General features: G+C 39.4%; 2 protein-coding genes and 1 non-coding gene across 7 annotated transcripts in view; 2 read left to right on the top strand and 1 right to left on the bottom strand.

The window, feature by feature from the left end:
• The window catches only part of LOC126018963 (40S ribosomal protein S4, X isoform-like), a 965922-nt gene that overhangs the window by 357966 nt on the left and 581664 nt on the right, over positions 1 to 26292 (top strand). The gene's annotated exons all lie outside the window — the stretch shown is intronic.
• BTBD10 (BTB domain containing 10) overlaps positions 1 to 26292 on the top strand; it is an 81932-nt gene that overhangs the window by 26966 nt on the left and 28674 nt on the right. Inside the window, exon 1 of one of the 3 annotated variants that reach the window (XM_049781044.1) lies at positions 13844 to 14206. The exons of the other annotated variants lie outside the window; for them this stretch is intronic. Within the exon in view, the coding sequence (XP_049637001.1) occupies positions 14082 to 14206 (125 nt within the window). The 5' untranslated portion in view covers positions 13844 to 14081. Of the gene's footprint in view, positions 1 to 13843; positions 14207 to 26292 lie in introns of those variants that run through there. 3 annotated transcript variants of the gene reach the window in all.
• Positions 8935 to 9041, bottom strand: LOC126019733 (U6 spliceosomal RNA). Its single transcript, XR_007499358.1, has one exon. It is a non-coding gene; the product is annotated as a U6 spliceosomal RNA (small nuclear RNA).

The following is a 26292-nucleotide window of genomic DNA, read 5'->3' as shown; positions in this document are numbered from 1 at the left end:
CCCTCCCCTATCTGGAAGTCAGCCCTCCTTCAGTGGGTCTGGTCAATTTGAGCTTAGCTCCTTGCCCCCCCTCCCCTATCTGGAAGTCAGCCCTCCTTCAGTGGGTCTGGTCAATTTCCTTCTCCTTATTCCTGCCTCCCAGTACAGTTCTGCTCCTGGCCACAGTGGTTGAGAGTGCTATTGAGCCCAGCTCTCTATCCTCCCTCCCCTCTCTGGAAGTCAATGGAGCTCACCCCCTCTGAGCCTCAGCAGAAGAAATTCCCATTGTCAAACCCACCCAGTAACTGCCCTCAGCCCTTGGGGAGTCTCAGGTCCACTCCGGGGCTCAGGGGAGTAGGCTGCCCTAGGTTAGCCAAAGGTCCAGTTGGCAGGCCCAAGCTCGTCCTAGCCCGTCCCAGCAGCACAGAGTGGATCAGGTGCAGGGTGCAGTGTTCTCCTGTCTGCACTCAGCTCAGGCTTGGGTCCCTGAGAGAGGCGTGCGGTGCTATGGCGAGAAGCCTGTCTCATGCTCCCATGTGGAGAGTATGGAGATGCCGTGGAAAGGCACTTACCTGTGTGTTCTCCGCTCGGGTTTGGGGTCCCTAGGAAGGGTGCGGGGTGTGGCGGCGAGAAGCCTGTCTCATGCTCCCTTGTGGAAAGTATGGAGGTTCCGGGGAAAGGCACTCACCTATGTGCTCTCCGCTCGGGCTTCCCTCATGGAGAGTATGGGGGTCCTGGGGAAAGGCACTCAGCAGTGTGCTCTCCACTTGGGCTTGGGGTCCCTAGGAGGGGTGCGGGCTGCAGTGGCAAGAAGCCTGTCTTAGGCTCCCACGTGGAGAGTGTGCCCATATTTCTATTCTAAACTCCTATCTGAGAGGTTAATCAGGTGTTTGGAATTTATTTGGTCATCTGAGCTTTTGTCTTCATTCTCTGTGGATGGTGTTTGCCTGCGAGGTTTCCCCATTGTCACACTTACAGTGTGGTTTTTCCTGTGTGTTGTGGTGGGGTTCGCTTCCTGTGCTCTTCTGCTGCCTCTAGTTGACAGTCCTCAGAGTGAACAAAGGCACCGCAGGGCGGAGCCTCTACAGGCCAGAGACCTCAGCTTATTGGACAGTGACCCCCGCAGCCAGAATATACTCATTGAGCAGCTTCAAAATGCAGTTTTTTTGGGGTGCACTCCCTCGGTCTCTGAGGAAACCTTCAGGGATTCAGAAACACAGGCATACAGGCGCAGAAGAAGTTTCCCTTGAAGTCCTCAGAGTGAACCAAATATATATATATATATATATATATTTTTTTTTTTTTTTTTTAAACTGGAAATGTCAGGGCTGGAAGCAGGGTGCAGCAGTAGAGTGTTTGCCTTGCACGCGGCTGACCTATGATGGGCCACATCTGTCCATATGGTCCCCCAAGAGAGGAGTGATTTCTGACTGCATAGCTAGGGGTAGCCCTGAGTGTCACTGGGTGTGGCCCAAAAAACAAAAAAGTAAAAAACTGGAAAGGTCATAAAATCCTTTGCATTTATTGGGGGGGGGGGTTATACCCGGTCTAGCGCTCAGGGGTTACTTCTGGCTCTATGCTAAGAAATTGCTTCTGGCAGGCTCATGGGACCATATGGGATGCTGGGATTCGAACAACCGACCTTCTGCATGGAAGGCAAATGCCCTTATCTCCATGCTATCTCTCTGGCTCCTGTATTTATTTTAACTTAATGAAAACAGCTCATTTTTTAGGTATTAAATCTTATTACTTAGGAATATGTAAATTTTTGTGTGTTTTTTTGTTTTGTTTGTTTTTTGGGCCACACTGACAGCATTTAGGGGTTACTCCTGGCTCTACACTGAGAAATAACTCCAGTCAGACCCCAGGGTCTATATGGGATGCCCAGGATTGAACCCAGGTCTGCAAGGCAAATGCCCTCCCCACTGTTCTATCACTCTAACCCCAGGAACGTGTAATTTAAGATACTTCCTTAATTAAAAAGTTTTGTTTTTAATTTTAGACAATGATTTACAATACTGTTAGTGGTAGGGTTTTATTTCATACAGTGTTTCAACACCTTACTTCCCACTAGAACCTAAGATACTTTAATTTACAATTGAAATGATCTGAGCTAAGGAAAGGATTAAGAAGTTCTACTTGAGATATGAAACTCTAGAAAACAATAGTGATAGTACAAGGAGATAGTATAGTAGGGCACTTATCCTGAATATGGCTAACCTAGTTTTGCAGAGGCCACACCTGTGATACTCAGGGGTTACTTTGCACTCTGGCTTTGCACTCAGAAATCTCTCCTGGCATGGTGACCATATGGGACACTGGGATCAAACCGAGGTCCTTCCTGGGTCAGCTGTGTACAAGGCAAACGCCCCACCAAAGCACTATCGGTCTGCCCCCTAACTGGTTTTGATCTCTACTTTCAGATGGTCATCTGAGACTGTGAGCTGTGAGCCAAAATCTTAAAAAAAAAAAAAAAAAGGGAGGTACTTAAAAAGAAAATCTTTATTTAAGCACCATGATTACAAACCTGCTTGTAGTTGGGTTTCTATCATAAAATGTACACTGTCCTTCACAAATGTAACTTTCCCACTACCAATATCTCCATTTACTTCCTCCCTGCTCTTATCCTGTCTGGAGTATAGGCATTCTATTTCTCTCTCACTACCATTGTCATGATAGTTGTTGGTGTAGTTATTTCTCTCAACTGTGCTCACCACTCTTTGTAGTAAGCTTCATATCATGGGCTGGACCTTCTGGTCCTCATCTCTACTGTCTCTGGGTATTTTTATCTAACAGCTGTGAGTATTCCATTGTATAGATGTGCCACAGTTTCTTTAGCCACAAATCTGTTGTCAGGCACTGGGATTGTTTCCAGATTCTGACTATTGTAAATAGAGCTGCAGTGAACATAGCATGCAGAAGACATTTTTGTATTTTGTTTCTGTGTTCCTAGGGTGTGTCCCTAGGAGTGGTGTTGTTGGAACATATGGGAGCTCAATTTCCACTTTTTGAAGAAGAATCATTATTGTTTTCCAGAAAGGATAGACTGAATGGCTTTCCCACCAGCAGTGAATGAGAGTTGCTTTCTCTGTATATCCCCGCCAGCACTGATTATTCTTGTTATTTGCGATGTATGTCAGTCTCTGGTGTGAGATGATACCTCATTGCTGTTCTTATTTGCATCTCCCTGATGATTAATGATGTGGAGCATTTTTTATGCCCCCTTTGGCCATCTGTATTTCTTCTTAGAGAAAATGTCTGTTCAGTTCTTCTCCCCATTTTTGGATGGTTTTAGATGTTTTGTTAAGTTCTGTCAATACCTTGTATATCTTAGATATTAGCCCCTTACTGATGGGTATTAGGTGAATTGTTTCTCACATACTGTGGGTGGCCTTTTGTGTTCTAGTCACTGTTTTTGTTTTTTATTTGGTGCAGAAGCTTTTCAGTTTAGTCTCATTTGTTATCTTTTCTTCCACTTGTATAGACAGTGGTGTTTCCTCCTTGAAGATGCCTTTAGTGTCAATATCATGTAGTGTTTTTGTTGTTGTTGTTGTTTTTGTTTTTAAGTTCAGTAAGTTGTATTTTTTTCCTTAAAGAATAAAAGTAAAAAAAAAAGTAAAGGTGTGATAGTAGCAAGAGCCGTTGTTTGCATAGGTCCAGAAAAATGGGGAAAATGGAAAAAAATCCTTGACCTGATTACTAAAAAGGCCTCACCTCAGTTTATTGGCATAAGATAGACTCTGGGTTCCAGGCAAACCAGTCCGTCCAACTCCAGTCATTCTCAAGGTCCCGGTGAAACTTTTTCACACTTTAGCTGGTTGGTATCAGATTCTTATATTTAAAGACTCTGGATTCTGTGCATTTCTTTCATCGATGTCAAGCTGATGTGGAGCATCCTCTAGTTTCAGCATACCATTAAATGCGGAGTGATCTGCCCTGCATGCAGACTGTTGCTGAATCGTCTGGGTGTTGGGAGCACTCTTTGGAGTAAGTCACTGCCAAAGCAGTGGTAGGTCTTCCCTTGTAGAGGCTTGGATCCTGGTAATGTTGAAGACAATTGTGGTTGTTTCCATAGATGGTATCCATTGTTCAGGTGTGTGTGGGTGATGCCCATTCTTCTGAGGCCTGAGCCAAATCATTATGCCAATGTTCAGGGTAAAAGGCCTAATTACAATACCAAATTTGTGTCCCCATGTCTATTAGATAAGAACTTGTTTGCATATGTATTATTTCCCCATTTTAATGTGCCTATGCAAAAGAGAAGCAATGCCACAAGATATTGTTGATGCACTGGGTGCTGACGAATAAAGTCCAACATTCCCCGTAACTTGGTACAAACATGAAATCTATATAGCAATACTCTTCTACCAGTATTGCTTATAAAACAGATCTCAAAGGGGGAAAACCAAGCAATCAAATAACAAATCCAGTGGGCAAAATTGTCACTATATGAGGATATTCGAAAAGAGTTATAGATGTTAAGGGAATACATCTGAGATATACAAAGGAGATACAGGTGACCCTTTTATGTTTTAGAAATAGTCAAGAGGGAGGGGGTGTTTCCAAGACACCACTTTGGTCTGTGATTGGACAAATGAAGAGAGCATGGAGCCATGTCCTCCACTTGTTGCCTGCTGAAGCTTCCGACTCCCCGAGAGGCTTTTGCTTCCTAATTGCTGGAAGTTGAGAGTTCAGCAGTCCCCTCCCAGCCCCTTGCATGAACAAGGAAACCTGGAGTCTCTTTTAAATTGCACCTCATTGGAACCCACTCGCTGGGATCCTGAGCAGGTGTCCAGGAATAACCCTGGGACTGGGAGGAAGGAGACAGAAGGCTGTGGGGGGCGACCGAGGCTGCATCTTCACCTTATCTTGGCCAAAAAGCCTACAGCATGAAACCTTGCCGTGACGCATTGCCTGCTGAAGCTTCAGACTCCACCCAAAAATTACTGTGAAAGGTATGTAATCCACTTTGGCCAAAAAAAAAAAGTCATTAGTACCAAAAATGGTTAAATGTGTGGTAACGAGATGGGAGTGAGAGAGTAAAGGAATAAAAGGAGCACATGGACAATGTTCAGAAAATGACTAGCAGATGAAACACAATGATATCCATATATTTCTTATAATGTAGCACCCCCACGCAGTTTCGCAATGGACAGGTTTAATAAGGAAACTTCCCTGATAAGTACTAATGCCAGAACCTATTGTGACCCATGTCCCGCACCCCCTTCCTAGGCCTGGTTAAAGCAGCCTTTGGCATGGCGGAGGGCTGCCAAACGCCATGCTGGCAGGACCTCCCAGCTCAGCTCCCAGGAAGGAAAGAGGCTCTTCCCGAGCCTGAAGGCCGGGAGGTCGGAGCCCCCTCCCCCAGATCCTCCCTTTGGAGATGGGAGGGAAATGGGGCAAGCCTAGGAACACCCATGAACTCCTCCAAGGGACCAACCTCGATGGTTTGCCCTGCCATGTGGCCAGGCAAAGCCCTGGAGTACCAGAGGAAGGAGGTAGGGGGTTGCTGGGGTGACCCATGTCCCGCATCCCCTTCCTAGGCCTGGTTAAAGCAGCCTTTGGCATGGCGGAGGGCTGCCAAATGCCATGCTGGCAGGACCTCCCAGCTCAGCTCCCAGGAAGGTATCATGTAGTGTTTTACCTATGTTTTGAGTCTGATATCAAGGTCTTTAATCCATTTTGACTTCACCTTTGTGAATGGTGTTAGATGGAGGTCTGAGTTTGCTTTTTTGCATGTGGCTGACACCACTTGTTGAAGAGACTTTCCTTGCACCATTTTGTGTTTTTTATTTTTTCTTTCTTTTTCTTATTATTTTGGGGGGGGCACACCCGTTTTAATGCTCAGGGTTACTCCTGGCTAAGCGCTCAGAAATCGCCCATGGCTTGGGGGGACCATATGGGACGCCGGGGGATCAAACCGCTGTCCTTCCTTGGCTAGCGCTTGCTAGCCTTACCTCTAGCACCATCTCACCGGCCCCTTTATTTTTCCTTTCTATCAAAGATTAATTGTATGTTTGAGGACATTTTCTGAATAATCAAGTCTATTCTATTGATCCGAGGGTCTTTTTATTCCATTACCATGCTGTTATAATGACTATTGCTTTGTAATTCAATTTAAAGTTAGGGAAAGTGATTCCTCCTATCTTTTTTCCCCTCAGGGTTTCTTTAGCTATTCATGGGCATTTTTTGTCCCAAATAAATTTCAGGAATATTTGATTCACTTCTTTGAAGAATATCATGGGTGTCAGTGGGATTGCATTAAATCTATACAATGCTTTGGGGTTTTCCAGGTGTATTGCCATTTTAATGATGTAATTCTCCCCATCCATGAGCAGGGTTAACTATTGAGAAAAGTTCTATTTCCATCTGTTGGGAGTTTTTTTTTTTTTAATCAAGAATAAGTGTTGGACATTATCAAATGCTTTCTCTGCATCTATTGATCGATATATGGATTTTATTTTTTCTTTTGTTGATACGGTGTATTGCGTTGACTGACTTGCATATGTTAAACCATCCTTACATCTCTGGAATGAAACCTAATCAAGGTCATAGTATCTGACCTTGATGAGGAGGTGTTGGGTCCTGTTTGCTACAATTTTGTTGAGGATCTTTTCATTTGTGTTATCGGGGATATTGGTCTGTAGTTCTTTATTGGTGGCATCAGGGTGATGTTAGCTTCATAAAAACTATTTGGGGAGTGATTCTGTTTCTTCAGAAGAGCCTATCAAGGATTGGTAGTAGGTCCTCTTGAAAGATTTGAAAGAATTCGTTATTAAATTCATCTGAGCCTGGGCTTTTGTTTTTGGGAAGACTTTTGATTACCATTTTAATTTCCTCATAGTAATGAGTCTGCTCAGATATGCTAGATTATCTTGGTTCAACCTTGGGAGGAGGGTATAAGAGTCCAAAATTATATCCATTTTTTTCCAGGGTCTCGTTTTGTGGCATAGCATTTCTCAAAGTAGTCTGTGGTGTCTGTAGTAATCTCCTCCTTTTCTTTTCTTTTCTTTTTTTTTTTTTTTTTTTTTTGTTTTTTTGGGTCACTCCCAGCAGCACTCGGGTCACTCCTGGCTCTATGCTCAGAAATCGCTCCTGGCAGGCTTGGGGCACCATTTGGGATGCCAGGATTTGAACCACTGTCCTTCTGCATGCAAGGCAAATGCCCTACCTCCATGCTAAATCTCCGCCCCCCTTTTTATTTCTCTCTCCCTTTCTTTGTGAGTTTTGCTAGTGGTTTATTGATCTTGTTTATTTTTCCAAAGAACCAACTCTTGCTTTTGTTAATCTTTCAGATTATTTTTTTTTTTTTTTTTTTTTTTTTGGTTTTTGGGTCACACCCGGCAGTGCTCAGGGGTTATTCCTGGCTCCAGACTCAGAAATTGCTCCTGGCAGGCACGGGGGACCATATGGGACGCCGGGATTCGAACCGATGACCTCCTGCATGAAAGGCAAACGCCTTACCTCCATGCTATCTCTCCGGCCCCTCAGATTATTTTTTGAATTTCCAATTTATTAATTTCTGCTCTAAGCTTTATTATTTTCTTCCATCTGCCTATTTTGGGTTCATATTGCTCAATTTCTAATTTTATGAGCTATGCCATTAAATTATTTGTGTAGGCCTTTTCTTCCTTTCTCACAAGTGCCTCATCATACCACTTTTACTGTGTCCCACATATTTTGATAATTTGTGTCTTTTTTCTTATTTGTTTCCAAGAACCTTTGATTTTTCTCTTTGATTTCATCTCTGACACACTGTTTGTTCAGTAGTGAGCTGTTTAATTTCCATGTATTAGTTTTTTCTCTGTGTCTGTAATTCACTTCCAATTTCAGTTCATGATGATCTGAGAAAGTAGTTGCACAATTTCTATCTCTTGGTTTTTTGGAGGTATGTTTTATGAGTGAGCATGTGGTCTGTCCTGGAAAATGACCCATGTACAGTACTGAAGAATGTTTATTCAGTTTTCTTGGGATGGAGAGTCATATATATCTACTAGGCCACTTTCTTCCATTTTTTTTCTCTCAGAGCTAATATATTCTTGTTTGGTTTCAGAATGATTGAGGCCTCTCACTGTTATTGTGTTGCTATTGATATTTTCCTTAAAATATGTCAACAATTGTCTTAAATATTTTTCTGTGTCACACCCAGCACTGCTGGCTCTATGCTCAGAAATCGCTCCTGGAAGGCTCAGTGGATCATATGGGATGCTGGGATTCAAACCACCGTCCTTCTGCATGCAGGGCAAATGTCTTACCTTCAAGCTATCTTTCTGGCCCGGATTCAGCTTTTTGATCCATTTTGCTACTCTGTCTCTTAACTAGTGCATGTAGTCCATTGGCATTGAGAGAGATAACTGCCATGGGATTTAGCGTCATCTTTCTGTAGGAGTTTGTTGTGTCTGTTGGTCTGTCTTGTCTTAAAGTAGTCCTTTCAGTTTTCTTTTTTCTTTTTTTGGTTTTTGGGCCACAACCGGTAGCGCTCAGAGGTTACTCCTGGCTGTGCGCTCAGAAGTTGCTCCTGGCTTGGGGGACCACATGGGACGCTGGGGGATCCAGCCGCAGTCTGTCCTGGGCTAGCACTGGCAGGGCAGACACTTACCTCTAGAGCCACCGTGCCAGCCCCTCAGTTTTTCTTTTAAGGCTGGTTTTGAGTCTGTAAAATTCCTCAGCTGTTATCTATCTAAAGCTGTGTATCTTTCCTTCAAACCTGAATATATGTCTGGCTGAGTGCAGTATTCTATGCGAATATTCATTTTATTTAATTTGCACTATATCCCATCTTTGCGTTCAAGCTTTGAGGGTTCCTCATGATAGATCTGCTATAAATCTTAAGGATGCTCCTTTAGATGTAGTTTTTCTTTCTGATCTTGCTGCTTTCGTATTCTATTACTATCTATAGAATTTGTCATTGTGATTAGGATATGTTTTGGGGTGCTTTTCTATTTTTTATTTTTAAAAAGTATGGAACGCTTCACAAATTTGCGTGTCATCCTTCCGCAGAGGCCATGCTAATCTTCTCTGTATCATTCCAATTTTAGTATATGTGCTGCCAAAGTGAGCACTTGGGGTGCTTTTCTTTGGATCTCTTTTAACTGGTACTCTTTAGGCATGCAAAACTTGGTTGCACGCACTCTTTAGCTCTGGGAGTTTCTCTGCAATGGTATCCTTTTGATTCTTTTGATTCTTCATGAAGATTTTCCCTGGATCTCTGGGACGGACTCCAATGTCTGTATTTATGTTGTTCCTGTTAGTTTATCATGTATCATATAATATATCATATATTTGGATTTTGGGTCACACCCGGCAGTGCTCAGGGATTACTCCTGGCTCTACACTCAGAAATTGCTCCTAACAGGCTCAGGGACCATATGGGATGGCCGGATTTGAACCACCATCCTTCTTCATGCAAGGCAAAAGCCCTACTTCAATGCTATCTCTCCGGCCCCTATCAAAGATATCTTTTTTCTTTCATATTCTTTGAGGATTATTTTCACTGTCTGATAATTTGTTTTAAGGCTCTTTTCCAATTGCTTCTGGTGTATGGAATTGTTTTGTATCTCATCTTCCAGTTCACTGATTCCGTCCTTAGCCACTGTTGCTCTGTTGAAGAGGCTTTCCAGTGAGATTTTCATTTTGCTTACCTAGTTTTTCAGTCCTGTTATTTCAGTTTGTAGTTTTCTCATTTCTATTTTCATAATTCTTAATTCTTATTTGTGGTTCGTTCAGTTTGTTCTATGCTTTCTTTGAGTCTTATGAGGATCCTCCATATTTTTTCTCTAAAGTCCTTATCTGATTGTTTAAATAGGTGGTTGACACTTTTCAGGTCCTCAGGGCAGCCATCTTCATTCTCTATGCATGGTGGAGGCCTGTGTTGTTTCCCCCATAGTGATTCTTTTTTTTTTTTTTTAATTTTTTTATTTTGAATTATGAGAACAAAAGATGCAAAGAAAGAGGACAAGGTAAAGTTACAGTGGAAGGACAATCAGCCATAACATAATTCTCAGAAGAAGTCCCCTTGCTGATATCCTTGAACTTTCAGCCAAAGAACGTTAAGATAAAAATAAAACAGAATCCCTGTACAATTACTTTGTCCCTCAAGTCCCCAAATTGTAGCACATTATATTTCTTAACAGCACACAAGGCAATCTAAAGCCATAAAACTTACGTAACTCCTTAAACATTAGAGGCATAGTATTTTTTACATTTCCATGTACATGCATATTAGCTTAAGTTAACCTCAAATTTTAAGTGGGTGCATTTAACCTCAAATTTTAAGTGGGTGCATTTTAAGGATTAGAGTCAAATGAGCACAGTAAAAACGGTGTTAGAGTGGCAATTGTTGTTTGCATAGGCCCACCAAAATATGAGAGGCATGGAAAGGAATAACCTTGGCCTAAATACAAAAAGATCTTACCCCTGAGGTTTCCTGGCATAAGACCAACTCTAGGCTTCAGGCAAGTTATCGTCCGATCCAAGACATTGTCCATAGTGCCAACACACTTTTCACACAGTCTCTGTTGTTGGTATCATGTTTCTGTATTAAAGATTCTGGAATCTGCATATCCTAAATTGAAGTCATGATGTGGAGTGTCTTCTCGTTTCACCTCACCATGAAAGGGCAATGCAGGAAGCCCTGTCCTGTAAGCAGGTCGTTGTTAAGTCTTCTCATTGTTAAGGGAAGTCTCTTTTGAGCAGGACGATGTCTGAGCTGTGGTAGAGGATTGCTTCCAGGTGATGTTATAGACAAACCTCACAATTAAGGGGCAATACAGCAAGCCCTGTCCAGTAAGCAGGTCATTGTTTTTGTTAAGTCTTCTTAGTGTTAAGGGAAGTGTTTTTTGAGTAGATCAATGTCAGAGCAGCTGTAGGGTCTTCCCTGGTAGAGGAATGCCTCCAGGTGATGTTATATACAACCTTGGATGTTTTGTAGATGTCTTCTCTAGATCAGGGGTGAATGGAGAATGCCCATTCTTCTGAGGCCTGTACCAGGTCTTTATGTCAATGTTCAGGGTGTAAGGTCTCATTGCACTACAAGATTTGTGTGTTCCCATCTCTATTAGATAAGAACTTATTGGTATGTATAGTATTTTCCCATTTTAGTGTGCCTAAGCAAACAAGAAATAAAGCCACGTGGTGCTATCAGATATATGGGGGCGCAAGAACATTTCCAACAATACCCGTGACTTGGTTCAAACATAAGCATTAAACTGAGGGATTCTTTCACACCAAATTTCATATTGAGCAGTTCACAAAGAGAAGATAAAAAACATGGGGGGGGGGGAATCGTCACTGTATAAGAAAATATTCAGCAAATGTTATAGCCGTCAAAGAAAACACCCATAAAATGTTGAAGAGACGTAAGTGTCCTTTTTATGCCTTTTAAAATAGTTGGGTGGATGTTAACTCCAGGGCACCACTTTGGTCTAAGCGTGGGGGCGCTACATTATAAGAAATATATGGATATCATTGTGTTTCATCTGCTAGTCATTTTCTGAACATTGTCCATGTGCTCCTTTTATTCCTTTACTCTCTCACTCCCATCTCGTTACCACACATTTAACCATTTTCGGTACTAATGACTTTTTTTTTTTGGCCAAGGTGGATTACATACCTTTCACAGTAATTTTTGGGTGGAGTCTGAAGCTTCAGTACTTAAGTAAGAAAGGGTAAATGAGGAGTAATGATGATAGGAGTTAAGGAAGTTAAAGAGAAATATGATCTTATGAAGGGGTATGCAAAAGGGCAGAGTACAAAATGGACATTCTGCATACATAAAAACATAATTCAATGATAGTGAGTACTATTAATGTTTCTTGGTTTTTGGGTCACACCCAGCAGTGCTCAGGGGTTACTCCTGGCTCTATGCTCAGAAATCGCCCCTGGCAGGCAAGGGGGACCATATGGGATGCCAGGATTCGAATCAAGGACCTTCTGCATGAAAGGCAAACGCCTTACCTCCATGCTATCTCTCCAGCCCCTCCCCCATAGTGATTCTTGTAGTGTGGTGTTTTCTAAGTGTTGTGCTGGGGTTCATTGACTAGGCAAAGTGTGCAGCTGTCCTCTGGATATACCCTTTGGGGCTGGGTGTGCTCAGCTCTGTTGATGTGCATTTCATGGGTTCCACTCTTCAGAATTATGTGGGTCTGGGCACCACAAGGTGATATGGGTCTGGTTTCTCCTGGCAGGTCAGGATGGCACCTGGGTTCAAGAAAAGATATTTTTTTAAAAAATACACAATTAACTTTTTAAAATGGTTTATTTTAGTAATATAAAATTAATAATAAAATATTTATTTTTTTCTTAGTAATACAAATAGCAAACGAATTGAAAAAAATTTTAAACTTTCTATTATAAGCAATCTTTGTTTAAAACCTGTTCAGTTCAGATTTCAGTATGAACAGTGTTTGTATTATCATAGATGCTTTAATATTCACATTAGAAGATACTAGGGCACCTAACTGATAGTAAGTTGTGTTAAAATAAATTTGTGTAATGATCCTAACAACTCTAGCTAAAAATGAGATTAACTAATCTATAATTGGATGAAACTCCTTCCAGAACTTTCTGGAGAATACCTTGATTGGATATGATGCTAGATCTCTATAGATAGTATTATTGTCCCTATTTGACATTGGAAAAAGAAAATGAGAATAATAAATTTGCTAATAAGTCTACTAGAGTTATAAATGGCAGAATTAAAATTTATAAAACACAGGTTCATTACTTTTCAGTGTTTAGTTGTTAAATAATAGAATGTACCAATAAAACAGAGACAACAGGCGAAATGAGCTCTTATGTATTTATTCCTCCTCCTCAAGTTTTCAACTCATAATTTGGTTTTCTCTACTTTCCTTACTGTTAACTTTCTTCTTGATCTTCCTCCCTCCTCTTAGCAACAGAAGTTTATTTCACAGTGTTTGGGATACTAGGATTTCCAGGATCAAGTTGCTAGTACAGGGGATGACCATGAAGTGATGAGGATTGAATCTAGGCTAATCAGCCCTTTGTTCCATTTCCTTTTCTCCTATAGTCACTATCTTAAGTGTGCTTACCTTTATGATTTCCCTTCTAGCTAGGCTTCAGAATACTTAAAACTTTTTGAGTAGTTATGTTGTAAATACATGTAGATAGAGGATTTGGGTAGCTTGCTGAGGTTAAAAGTCATTTTATGTCATGTGCATTTAACCTAAGTTACAACATAAAATTAGATAAGGATTTCCCTTTTTCAAAAAGAAAAAAACACCTTTTCTATATAATATTAAAATGCCTAGATTGGCAGCATGCTGAAAGCTTTTGAATATTTGAATTGGGTCAGATACAACTATTTAAAACTCAGATCTGCAGTCTGCTCAGGTTACTAAAGATAAATGCATCTTACATTTAGCATCAGACTTTGCCGCAAGGTTTTAGTCCTACATAGAAATACGCATGCTCATTTCTTCTGAGACTGCGTGAAGATTGAGCTTTCTACTTTCCCTTTCAAGTCACCTGGGCAGTCCCAGAAACAGTTTACAGATTGAAAACTTCGGTTGTTTTAAAGAGCAGTTCTTGGGTGAATTTTTAAAGTATTATTAATATTTTACCTCTAGTTTTAAAGAAAAGTTTTATTGATTCTAAGGTGGGTACCAATAAAGCATTGAAATAAAAGAAGAAAGTTAACTGCATCTTTAGTTTTTAAAATCGAGGGAGCTGGCAGAACTAGAATAAGCTTTACAGTTGGCATTTGACAATATCCACATATCACTAGCTTTATCTCCTGAGTTTTCTTCAGCTTGTCTATCAATTACGATGTCCAATCACTGTACAGAGATGAAAAAATGGGACGATCATAGCTCACACGATGCTGTTTGGTTAGAAACGTCAATGCTGCACAACCCACGGCTGAGTCAGTGTCTGTGAGAAAATGAACTGAATTAATATGTAGAGGGGGTTGTATCTCTGAACATTTATAGCCTAAATAACCGCAACAGCGTTATTGCACAGTAGAGGGAGGAAAGCTAAAGTGAGTCTGGACAAGTGAGGTAGGGGGTGAGTGGGAGTCTTATTGTTCAAAGAAATTTTGAAGATGATGGAAATATCAGATGTGCTAAAGTTTCCTAGTAATGCCCAAGGATGCTGACCTGGCTTTCAGTGCTGCATTGTTTGAAAAAGCAGAGTTCCTATCTACTCTGATTGCAAAATTTTTTTCTTGTTTCTGTGTGTCTACTTTGACATATACTAAAGTAAGGTGTGTATTTATTTATTACATGATATGTTGGGCTATAATTATATACATATGTGACTATGAAAGAGAGATGTCTGACTTTGTTTTATTATGATATAATTTTGGATATAAAAGATCTTAATGTGTTGTCAGTTTAGCTACAAGTTATTTAAAATCAAGAGTGTTTTTATTTTTATGTTTTTCATTTACAGTCAGCAAAATCTTCATACAGCTTGAATATCTTATGCTTAGTATTCATAAAAATAGAGAAGTTATTTAAGGAAAGACTAATTTTTGATCATTAAAATAAAATTTATGATAGTGAAAGGGGCAATTCAGTGTATTTTTACTTTTTCACACATATAGTATCAATTGGATTGTTTAATAGTAGTACTTCACAGAACCAAAATACTTATTTGATTATATTTATTTGGTTAAAATGACTTTCTAGTCTTTTAGAACATAGACACTAAATGGATGCCTAGATACTGCAATTGAAATAGGTTAAACAAATAAGTTTATTGCAAATAGATTTTTCAGTTAGAAATATTCCTAATGAATTGTTTTATAAGTATTAAGGTGCCAATTTTAGAAAATTTTAGCACAATTTAAAACCTATGACTAATTTTTTTGTTGATGTCTTTAGTACCCCTATCCTGTTGAGTCTTTGTTTAAGGATTTGGGAAAAATATAACTTTAAGAAAAATTTTGTTTGCGAAACCTTTAAATAGTTTGAACTATATTGCATTTTTCTGGAGATGAGAAGATATTCTTGTACTTTTTCTTAATTTCTAAGTTTTATCATTTATCTAATTAGACTAGTGGTATTCTTTGTATGACTTTGCATGCACTCTCATGTATGTCTGTGTGGTTTGGGGTTCAAGAATGCTTTTCTAATTTAGAGTAATTATGAAAGAAGAACTTAAGCTAATCTTTTTTGTCTTTATAGAAGTTTCTGGTAATTCTTTCATAGCAATAATGTCTGTTATTGTGATAGTGATATTCATTACATTAATTTGATATGTACTGAAAAAAGCACAGAATAAAATTACAATGTTACTCCAGGATTAAAAGAATCTTTTATGAATATGTTTTTCTGCATATGTAATAACCAAGTCAAATGCTTCAGTGATTTTGGGATATTAGTGAATTAATATCAAGGATTAATATTAAGGATTAATATATGCTATTACATAATCTGTTCTCTATGCTAGAAAATAGTCTTAGGTAGTATAATCTTTAAGTTGCATATGTTTTATGTATGTATATTCTATAATCTCTCCAATATTCATTTGATTCTTATCAGAGAGGAGATAACATGATTTCTCAGTATACTCTTTTTTTGACCTAAGGTGCTTCGGCCTTATTTCTGGCTCTGCACTTAAGGATAATTTATGGTGGGATTTGGGAACCACATGAGCTAGTATGGATCAAACCCAGGTCTGCTGAGTGAAGGCAAGTGCCTTGCCTATTATAGTACTTTGGTCCCTCCTCCTCATTCATTACTCCCACCCCATAAGGGGAATAATGTCTTTGGGAATTAAGAAAATACTGATTTCAATATGTTTGTATAGAAAAAAATTGTAACTCCTGGCTCTGCACTCAGAAATCACCCCTGGCAGGCCAGGGGCCCACCTGGGATGCCAGGAATCAAACTGAGTCCCTCCCAGGTCAGCAGCATACAAGGCAAATGCCCCACCATTGTGCTTTCTCTCCAGCCCCTATATAGTAAATTCTTTAAATATTTCTTCTTATAGAATAAAGCAAGTACATAAAATTTTCCTATTAGAAAAGTCATCTTTGGGGGGGGGTGTTTTTGGGCCACACCTGGCAGTGCTTGGGGGTTATGCTTGGCTCAGTAATTAGAAATCACTCCTGGTGGGCTCTGCAGAGCATATGGGATGCCAGGGATCCAACTGAGCTGGCTATGTACAAGGCAAGCTCCTTGCCCACTGTACTATGGCTCTGGTTCCAAAAAGAAACCTTTATAAAAGTTAAAAAAATAAGAAAGCCCAAGTTAGGTAAAACTTAAGAATTCCAAAACCAGCTAGATTTCTTCTGTCTATAAAGATATTCATAGAAATCATAATAGTTCATGGCAGTAAAGGAAGAAAAACTAATTCTTGTTTTTATATAGCAGCTTCTTTGTTGATGAGAAAGAATAAAATTACTCCTTAATGTGGTCACTAATAGCATCAATAAGAACATATTTCTTACTAGATAGGACAAAAATAATAATATAAAGAATGTATTTTGTATATGAATTGTTTTCTAGATCACTTTTTGTTCATTTGTTTGTTTTGGTTTTTGGATCACATCCAGCGGAGCTCAGGGGTTACTCCTGGCTCTGTGCTCAGAAATCGCTCCTGGCATGCTCAGGGGGTTATATGGGATGGGCATGCTCAGGGGGTCATATGGGATGCTGGGATTAGAACCACCATCTGTCCTGGATTTGACTGTGTGCAAGGCAAACGCCTTACCACTGTGCTACCTCTCGGCCCCATTTTCTAGATCATTTGAAACTTACAGGAACTGCCTGAGAAACCTTAAACTTTTGAGGGGCCGGAGAGATAGCATGGAGGTAATGCATTTGCCTTGCATGCAGAAGGTAGGTGGTTCGAATCCCGGCATCCCGTATGGTCCCCTGAGCCTGCCAGGAGCGATTTCTGAGCATAGAGCCAGGAGTAACCCCTGAGCGTTGCCGGGTGTGACCCAAAAACAAAATAAACAAACAAAAACTTTTGGACCCGGCATGTAGCTTTAGTGGTAGAGTATTTGCTTTGCATGTGTGAAACCCTGGGCTCAATCCCTGGCATTGAAGAAGAAAAAATAAGATGGAAAACCAAAATGGAAAAATAAATTGGTATTTGTAATTTTAAAAAGTTAGCTGTCCTTTAATTTTAGTCTGTATTTCTTTACTGTGCAGAAACTTTAATTTGATGTAGTCCCATTTGATTATTTTTTATTTAATTGCCCTTGCCAGTGGTATCTGTTCACTGAAGATTTGTTTGAGGTCCAAATCTTGGAGAGTTCTACCTGTATTTTTTTCAGTATATTTGATAGTGTCCAGTCTTATCTCAAGGTCCTTGATCCACTTTGACTGGTCTTTTGTGTAAGATGTGAGATATGGATCATTGTCCTTGGGTATTCAATTCTCACCCATTGATCATAGAACCTTGATCAAAGAGCCTGCATGCAGTTCTCATCACCTTAGCTGTATAATCATTTTCAAATTAAATAATGAGATAACTTATCATTTCTTAGCTTAGTGTTTTTATTTATTATTATTATTATTATTTTTTTTTAGTGCCACACCAGTGGTACTCATGGGTTCCTGGAGGAGAAATCATTCCTGACAGGTGTGGGGGACCATATTGGATGCTGGGGATTGAATCTTGGTCAGTCGCGTGCAAGGCAAGCACCCCACCTACTGTACTATCGCTCTGGTTTCTATTTGTTGAGGATCTTATCATGAATGGGTGTTGGCTATGTTGAAATTTTTTCTCTACATTGATTGATATGATCTTTATCTTTTCATGTGATGTATTGTGTAAATTTATTTGTGTATATTGAATGTACCTTGCATCCCTAATATGAATAATGTTGATGGAGTGTACGATATCTTATTGATATGTTGTTTTAGATACCAAGATTTTATTATTTTTGCATCAGTGTTCATCAGGGATATTGATCTGAAATTTCTTTTCTGGAAATGTCTGTCTACTTTGGGTATTAGTAATGTTAGCTTCATAGAAGGTGTTAGGAAGGATTCCTGTGTCTTACATGGTTTGGAATAGCTTATGGATTAAAGGCAGTAAATATTCTCTGAAGGTTTGATAGAACTCACCAGTTAACCTATCTCCATCAGAACTTTTGTTCTTAAGGAGATTCTTACTGTTTCAATTTTCCTACTGTGTGTGTCCTTTTCAAGCATCTTCTTCCTCTTTCAGCTTTGGGAGATTACATGACCCTAAGAATCTATCCATGTCTTCTAGGTTCCCCAGCTTAAGAATATACCGTATTTTCCAGAGTATAAGACGACTTTTGAAACAACAACACAAAAAATGTCAACCAAAAATCCGGGGTCGTCTTATATGCCAAGTATATCCATAAAATGTTTCAATATGCCGCTAAATGAAAATTGTCTAAATATTGCCACAAAACGAATTTTCCAACTCGATCCTGCACCAATCATTGCAAGGCTGCTCGGACCGCCTTTCTAACTCAGCCAATCTAAGCAGGCTTTTGATGCATGCAAATTAGACAATGTTCTGGACCCGAATCTACACTGTCAAAAGCCTGCTCAGATTGGCCAGAGTCAGAGAGGAAGTTTTTTACTGTATAACCTTTGAACCTATGCTTGTTGTGATTGGCTCACTGTGGTACATGAGCACAGGAATACATGCAACACATGCAGCACATGCAGCACAGGAACGTTCTGTCTGATACAGCAAATACAGGCCTAAACCTATGTTTTAACTACAAAATTAGGGGGTCGTCTTATACGCCGGCAAATACAGTAAAATTGGGGCCAGCGAGATAGCATGGAGGTTAAGGCGTTTGCCTTACATGCAGAAGGTCGGTGATTCAAATCCCAGCATCCCATATAGTCTCCTGAGCCTGCCAGGAGCAATTTCTGAGCGTAGAGCCAGGAGTGACCCCTGAGCGCTGCTGGGTAAACTCAACCTCCCCCCCCCAAAAAAAAAAAAGAATATAAAGTTGTTCATAGCAACCTCTCATTATATTTTGGATTTCTGAAGAGGTCATTGTAATTTCTCCTCTTATCTCTGATCTGACTTAGTTGAACATTTTCTCTTTTTCTTTTTGAGATTTGTCTATCTTGTTTATTCTCTCAAAGAACCAACTCAGTTTCATTGATTCTTTAAGATACGTGTTTAGATTTATTTTTTTCTTCTTCTTCTTCTTCCTCCTCCTCCTCCTCCTCCTTCTTCTTCTTCTTCTTTTTTTTTTTTTTTTTTTTTTTTTTTTTTTTTTTTAGTTTTTGGGCCACACCCAGCGGTGCTCAGGAGTTACTCCTGGCTGCAGAAATAGTTCCTGGCAGGCACGGGGGACCATATGGGACACTGGGATTCGAACCAACTACCTTTGGTCCTGAATTGGCTGCTTGCAAGGCAAACGCCGCTGTGCTATCTCTCCGGGCCCTTTTCTTCTTTCTTAATGTTGGCCTGCATTGTTATGAATTTCCCTGTATTATACAGCTTTGATTCTGATAGCTTGTATCTTTATTCTCATTAGTTTCATGGAAGCTTTTTATTTCTTCATTTCCTCTTTGATCAGTTGTTATTTGGCAATATTTTGTTTAGCTTCCATATGTTGGAAGTTTTCTTTATTTTCTTTCCATGATTAATTTCTACTTTCATGGCATTGTGGTCTGAGAAGATACTTTGTATAATTTCTATATGCATAAATTTTTGTATGTTTGAGTCATGCTCTAATATGTGACCTGTCCTGGAGAATGTTCCACATGCACTACAGAAGAATGTGTATTCTTGTTTGGGGGAATGAAGAGTCCTGAATCTGTCCAGCAATCCTCATTTAGAGCTTGTGTGTCCTTATTGATATTCTGCTTGTGTGATCTGTCTAGTGGTGATGTGAAGTGTTGAAATCTTCCGCTATTAATGATTACTCTAGGTTTCCTAGCAGAAGCTCTATGAACTTTTCTGGGCCTTCATTTGGTAAATGTTGATGATACTGTTTTTTGATCTGTGCTCTCTTAGCCAATATGGAGTTTCTATCACTTTCTGTAATTGCTTTCTTTATATTGAATGCTATTTGATTTGATATAAGTATGTCCGCCCCAGCTTCTTTTTCCTTCCATTGGATTATATGATTGTTTCCCATTCTTTCACTTTGAGTCTGTAATATCCTATGAGTTAGGTGTGTTTCCTGTAAGCAGGTGGGTAGATTTTTTTTTCCTGACCTATCTAGTTACTCTGTGCCTTTTTTGGGGGTTGGGCACACCCTGTGATGCTCAGGGGTTACTCCTGGGTATGCACTCAGAAATCGTTCCTGGCTTGGGGGACTATATGGGACTCCTGGGGATTGAATTGCGATCCGTCCTAGATCAGCTGCATCCAAGACAAATGCCCTACTACTGTGCCACCGCTCCAGCCCCTACTCTGTGCCTTTTTATAGGGGAGTTTAGATCATTCACAGAGATTAGTGATATATAGGCCTGTGTTGCCATCTTTGTGTATCTGTGTTAGAATCTAGTGGTTTTTGCAAGAATCTGTTTTTTTTATAGGTGGCCTTTCAGTAATTCATGAGAATTAATTTAGTTGTGCAAATGCTGCCAGTTCTTGTTTGAAAGGTTCTTATCCCTCCCTCAAATCTAATATCATTTTGTAGCAGAGAGGACTCTACCCCTTAAGTTATTTTTATTCAGTGCTTTGAATATGTTTTATTCTTTCCTGTTTTGTACAATATCATATGGAGGGTCTATTTTATCATTTGTTCTTTCATTTTTTTCTTTGAGGATATTCTTTTATTGCTTTAAATAGACTATCTTTGTCCTTTGATTTTTACCTTTTTGATTATTATGTCTTGGGGTTCAAATAGTAATTTTCAAATAGTCTTTAAGTACATAGCACATTCTTCATGTAAAATCTTATTAGCTTTTTTTTATTCGACAACTGACCTTATATTAACTGGAGGATAAAATACTTGTAGAATGGGCTAAATTGACCACTCCCCCAAGAAGAGAAATTTACATCATCATCATCATCATCATCATTATTATTATCAGTCAGTTTTATCTTGCTTTTGGCCCAAACCCTTTGATGCTCAGGGGTTATTCCTTGCTTTGCACTAAGAAATCACTCCTGGAGGGCTCAGGGTATCTTATGGAATGCTGGGTTGATTGTGTGTACTGTGCAATGCACGCACTCTAGGCATTGTAATTGTATTAGTTCTGTGCAATCTTCCCACCCAGTTAGATTTATTTTTACTTCTAAGTAGAAATTTGGTGGTAGTTATTACATCATCAGAGTTCCTGCTACCTAACACAGGGATTCACAAACATTTTCATTAAGGAATTCATTTATATATATTTTTTTCTTTTTAAGTAAGAGGTGCTTCCAAGCAGTGTTTAGGGGACCTGGGGCCCAAGGATGTGTTCAATGTGTTGGGGCTATGTGGTTACTGGGATTTGGACTTTTTCCTGATTTATTTGCACTTGACTGCTAAGCCATCTCCCAGCCCTGCTTGATAATCAATTTTGGTTATATAGAATACAGTATTACAACAACTCATTTTCCATTTACGAATGAAAATAGCCACTACAGCATATAAATGAGTAGGCATGGTTGTATTCTAATTAAAATTTAAAAGTTAAGTAATGGATCAAAATTTATAAATTAGGTAATAGTTTGAATTTGGCCCATGACTTAATTCCTTACATTTTAGTATCATAAAAATGCTCATTAAAAAACTATGAAAATTGGAGGCTGGAGAGATAGCATGGAGGTAAGGTGTTTGCCTTTCATGCAGAAGGTCATTGGTTCACCATATGGTGCCCTGTGCCTGCCAGGAGCAATTTCTGAGCATAGAGCCAGGAGTAACCCCTGAGCACTGCTTGGTGTGACCCAAAAAAAACACCAAAAAAAAAAAACAACTATGAAAATTGCTTTGAAATACAATTTAATTAAAAAATTTACTCCTAGTACTATAGAGAATACAGCAAGTAAAGCAATTTGTACACAGCTAACCTGAGTTAATTTCTAGAGTGATAAATTTCTTGAGCTAGGAATAAGGTACAGCCAGCCGTGGCCAATCCCAATTTCTATTTTTTTAATATTTTTTATTTAAACACCTTGGTTACAAACATGATTGTGGTTGGGTTTCAGTCATAATAAGATGACACCCCCCCATCACCAGTGCAACATTCCCATCACCAATGACCCAAATATCCCTCCTCCCCTCCCCACCCCCACCTGCACTCTAGATAGGCTTTCTATTTCTCTCATATATTCTCATTGTTAGAATAGTTTGCAATGTAATTATTTCTCTAACTAAACTCATCACTCTTTGTGGTGAAGTTCATGAGGTGTGGGCTGTAACGTCCAGCCCTCCTCTCTTTTGTCTCTGAAAATTTTTGAGAAATGTCTTTCATTTTTCTTAAAACCCATAGACCATTCTCCGTCTTTCTCTTTCTCTCTGACTTATTTCACTCAACATAATAGATTCCATGTACATCCATGTATAGGAAAATTTCATGACTTCATCTCTCCTGATGGCTGCATAATATTCCATTGTGTATATGTACCACAATTTCTTTAGACATTCTTCTGTTGAAGGGCATCTTGGTTGTTTCCAGAGTCTTGCTATGGTAAATAGTGCTGCAATGAATATAGGTGTAAGGAAAGGGTTTTTGTATTGTATTTTTGTGTTTCTAGAGTATATTCCTAGGAGTGGTATAACTGGATCTTATGGGAGCTCAATTTCCAGTTTTTGGAGGAATCTCCATATTGCTCTCCAGAAAGGTTGAACTAGACGGCATTCCCACCAGCAGTGGATAAGAGTTCCTATCTCACTGCATCCCCGCCAACACTGCTTGTTCTCATTCTTTGTGATGTGTGCCAACCTCTGTGGTGTGAGGTGGTACCTCAGAGTTGTTTTGATTTGCATGTCCCTGATGATTAGTGATGTGGAGCATTTTTTCATGTGTCTTTTGGCCATTTGTATTTCTTCTTTATCAAAGTGTCCATTTCTTCTCCCCATTTTTTGATGGGATTAGATGTTTTTTTCTTGTAGAGTTCTGTCAGTGCCCTGTATATTTTGGGTATTAGCCCCTTATCTGATGGGTATTGGGTGAATAGTTTCTCCCAATCAGTGGGTGGCTCTTGTATCCTGGGCACTAATTTTTTCGAGGTGCAGAAGCAATCCCTATTTCTTGAACCTCCAGGCTCCCCCACTCCACCCCCACACAATTTTTTTTCTTTATTATGTTTTTTGGACCACATCCAACAGTGTTGAGGGGGACTGTTCTTGCCTATGTTCTCAGAACTAACCCCTCGTGGTTAGGGGATAATCTGCAGTACTGTGGATTACAATAGGGTCACTTGATTATAAGACAGGTACCTTATCTGTTGTACTATTTCTGACTCCCCAAAATATATGTAAACATTTTAAACATAATGAACTTAATATTTGGCATAGTAAAATAGTTATTTCCCTCATTAGGGACAGAATTTTTGTTGTTGTTGTTGTTGTTTGGCCACACCCAGTGACTCTCGGGTTACTCCTGGCTGTGTACTCAGAAATTGCTCCTGGCTTGGGGGACCATGTGGGATTCCAGGGGATAGAACCACGGTCTGTTCTAGGCTAGCGCCAGCATCCCATATGGTCCCCCAAACCAGGAGCAATTTCTGAGTGCATAGCCAGGAGTAACTCCTGAGTGTCACTGGGTGTGGCCGAAAAACAACAGATGCCTTACCACTTGCGCCACTGCTCCGGCCCCTGGGACAGAATAAATTTTTTTGTTTTGTTTTGTTTTTTAGGTCACACTCAGTGGTGCTCAGGGGTTACTCTTGGCTGTCTGCTCAGAAATAGCTCCTGGCAGGTACAGGGGACCATATGGGACACTGGGATTCGAACCAACCACCTTTGGTCCTGGATTGGCTGCTTGCAAGGCAAACGCCGCTGTGCTATGTCTCCGGGCCAGAATAATTTTTAATAGATATTTTTTGAAACTTGCAAGGATACTTACCTTATCATTAAGAAAAACCTTGGGAGAGTCTCATGATAGTAATAGTTTGGGAATAATTTATACATAATTTTTGTTATTTATTTGTTGGCAAATACTACAACACTGTTGTATGCTGTGTAAAAATATAAGTTGATATAGGTCAGGTGTAAAATCACTCCATGTGCTGTATTTCCAAGCCCAGGTGAACGAGTTTGAATCAAGGTCGCTCATGAAATCCAAACCAGGCTAAGGGTGTAACATGTGTAGTCTGGTAGTCTTTCCCTAGTAAGGAGCTCCTGCTGCCTGCCAGACCTACCATTTTTATTGAGTATAGAGAACACCCCAAAGTGGGGCAGCTATCCTGAGCTTGTCCTGCCTAGGTTTACTTATAAGACAATTTTTGTTTTTGGATGAAACCAGGTTGTAAACAAACAGATACAAAGGGGCCCGGAGAGATAGCACAGCAGCGTTTGCCTTGCAAGCAGCCGATCCAGGACCAAAGGTGGTTGGTTCGAATCCCAGTGTCCCATATGGTCCCCCGTGCCTGCCAGGAGCTGTTTCTGAGCAGACAGCCAGGAGTAACCCCTGAGCAAAGCCGGGTGTGGCCCAAAAAACAAAAACAAAAACAAACAGATACAAAGAAACCAGGGTTGATCTTTGTTTTGGGAAAAATAAGGTGTAACCCAACAGTCAGGCAACCACTTGATACTGGAGATAAAAAATCTGGGGCACTTGCATGCAAAGCATGCACTTTAGTTCTTTTAAGTTATTCTCACAATTTCAAGAAAAATGTTTTGGGGAGTGGACTTAGTGCCACACCCTGCAGTTCTACCAGTTGTTTTTTGTTAACCAGGATCATGCAGGGGTAGTGATTGATCCAAAGTCAGCTACATATAAGACAAGTTGTCATAACCTTAATCTTTAATTTAATAAAGTTAAAAGTTTTTTAGAACTTGCTCAGTTATTAAAATTACTTTATATTTTTACATAGCATACGAGTGTTGTAGTGTTTGTCAATAAATAATTAACAAAAATTAGGTATAAGTTATTTCCAAAGCTTAGATATAACCAGTAACAACAGGCTAAATTTAAAAAATATTATTAAAACAATATACTTGATATATCTTAGGATGATTTAACTATAAGGAAGACCACACATAGAAAGTGCTGTCACTTTGTTGTTGGGTAGAACAAAAAGGAATTGTATGTAAGAGTTCTCATTCATTTACTTTATAGGTATTTTATTAGGTTATAGAAATGCTTTAGATTTATGTATTTATTGTAATGGCTTTCTATCAAGATAGCAACAGTACTAATAATATCAGTTATTGGAAATTTTAATTTATTTTTTTGATAATTAACTATCTTTGCTCTGGAACATGTATTTTTAGGGTATTTTGCCTCCTTAATTTATTTTCCACTTCACTTATCCTTTTTCATTTTCATTTGGTTTTGTAATTTCCTATTCTACCTTTCTCTTGTATTATTTTTAGTTTGTTTTACTATGTTTAGAATTTCTAAGAACTTTTAATCTCTTTCTTTTTTGGTTGGGGGTTGCAGAGACCACTCCTGGTGGTGCTCAGGGGCTATTCCTGGCTCTGCACTCAGGAATCACTCCTCGGGGACTTTGGGGATTATATGGATACTGGCAATCAAGCCCTTGTTGGCCACATGTAAGGCAATTGCTGTACCCACTGTATTATTGCCCAGCCTCGAAGAACTCTTTATTTTTTAAATTTAAAAGCATCCTTGTTTAGGGATGCCAATTTTTATGTTTCAATCAGAATCTGATTATAATTTTGCTTTGCTTTTCTCTACATTGTTCATTGCCTTTATGCTACATTTATAAAAGTTTATTGTGAAACATTATGGATTCATAAGAAATTTGAAAACACAGTATAGAGAATCATAGAACTCTTCACCTAGCTTTCCTCAATAATAACATCCCACAAAAATATAGTTTATGTGAAAGTTGACAGTGATGCAAAACTAAAGCTATCTCTCTGCCTTTATGTCTTTCCAAGTGATAACATTTAAATTTGTTTTCGGTAGGCAGCAGAGTTGCTCCATCTGATTATCGTAATGTGATTATAGCTATGGTGAAGTCTGTCATCTTGGTACTAATTTGATATGTCTGCTTATATGTTAAACTCTGCCTCAGAGTTTAACCTGTATTTGATCCTCTTTTGGAGTAATTGTATATGTGTTTATTTCCTTTGTTGGCTATTTCTTTTGCGGGGACTGGAGAGAGGAGCATTTGAGCTACTCTTGGCTCTGTTCTCAGAGTCTACAAATTTGGTGATTGGAGATTTGTGATGCTCAGGTTTGAACTGGAGTTAGCTACATATAAGAGAAATTCTTTAATCCCTATGCTCTCTGGTCCTTAGCATTATTCTTTCTTCTT

Source organism: Suncus etruscus, chromosome 9 (assembly GCF_024139225.1).
Source record: "Suncus etruscus isolate mSunEtr1 chromosome 9, mSunEtr1.pri.cur, whole genome shotgun sequence".
Taxonomy (NCBI): Eukaryota; Metazoa; Chordata; class Mammalia; order Eulipotyphla; family Soricidae; genus Suncus; species Suncus etruscus.
The sequence above is the reverse complement of the archived record's forward strand: the minus strand, read 5'-3'. Positions and strand labels throughout refer to the sequence as shown.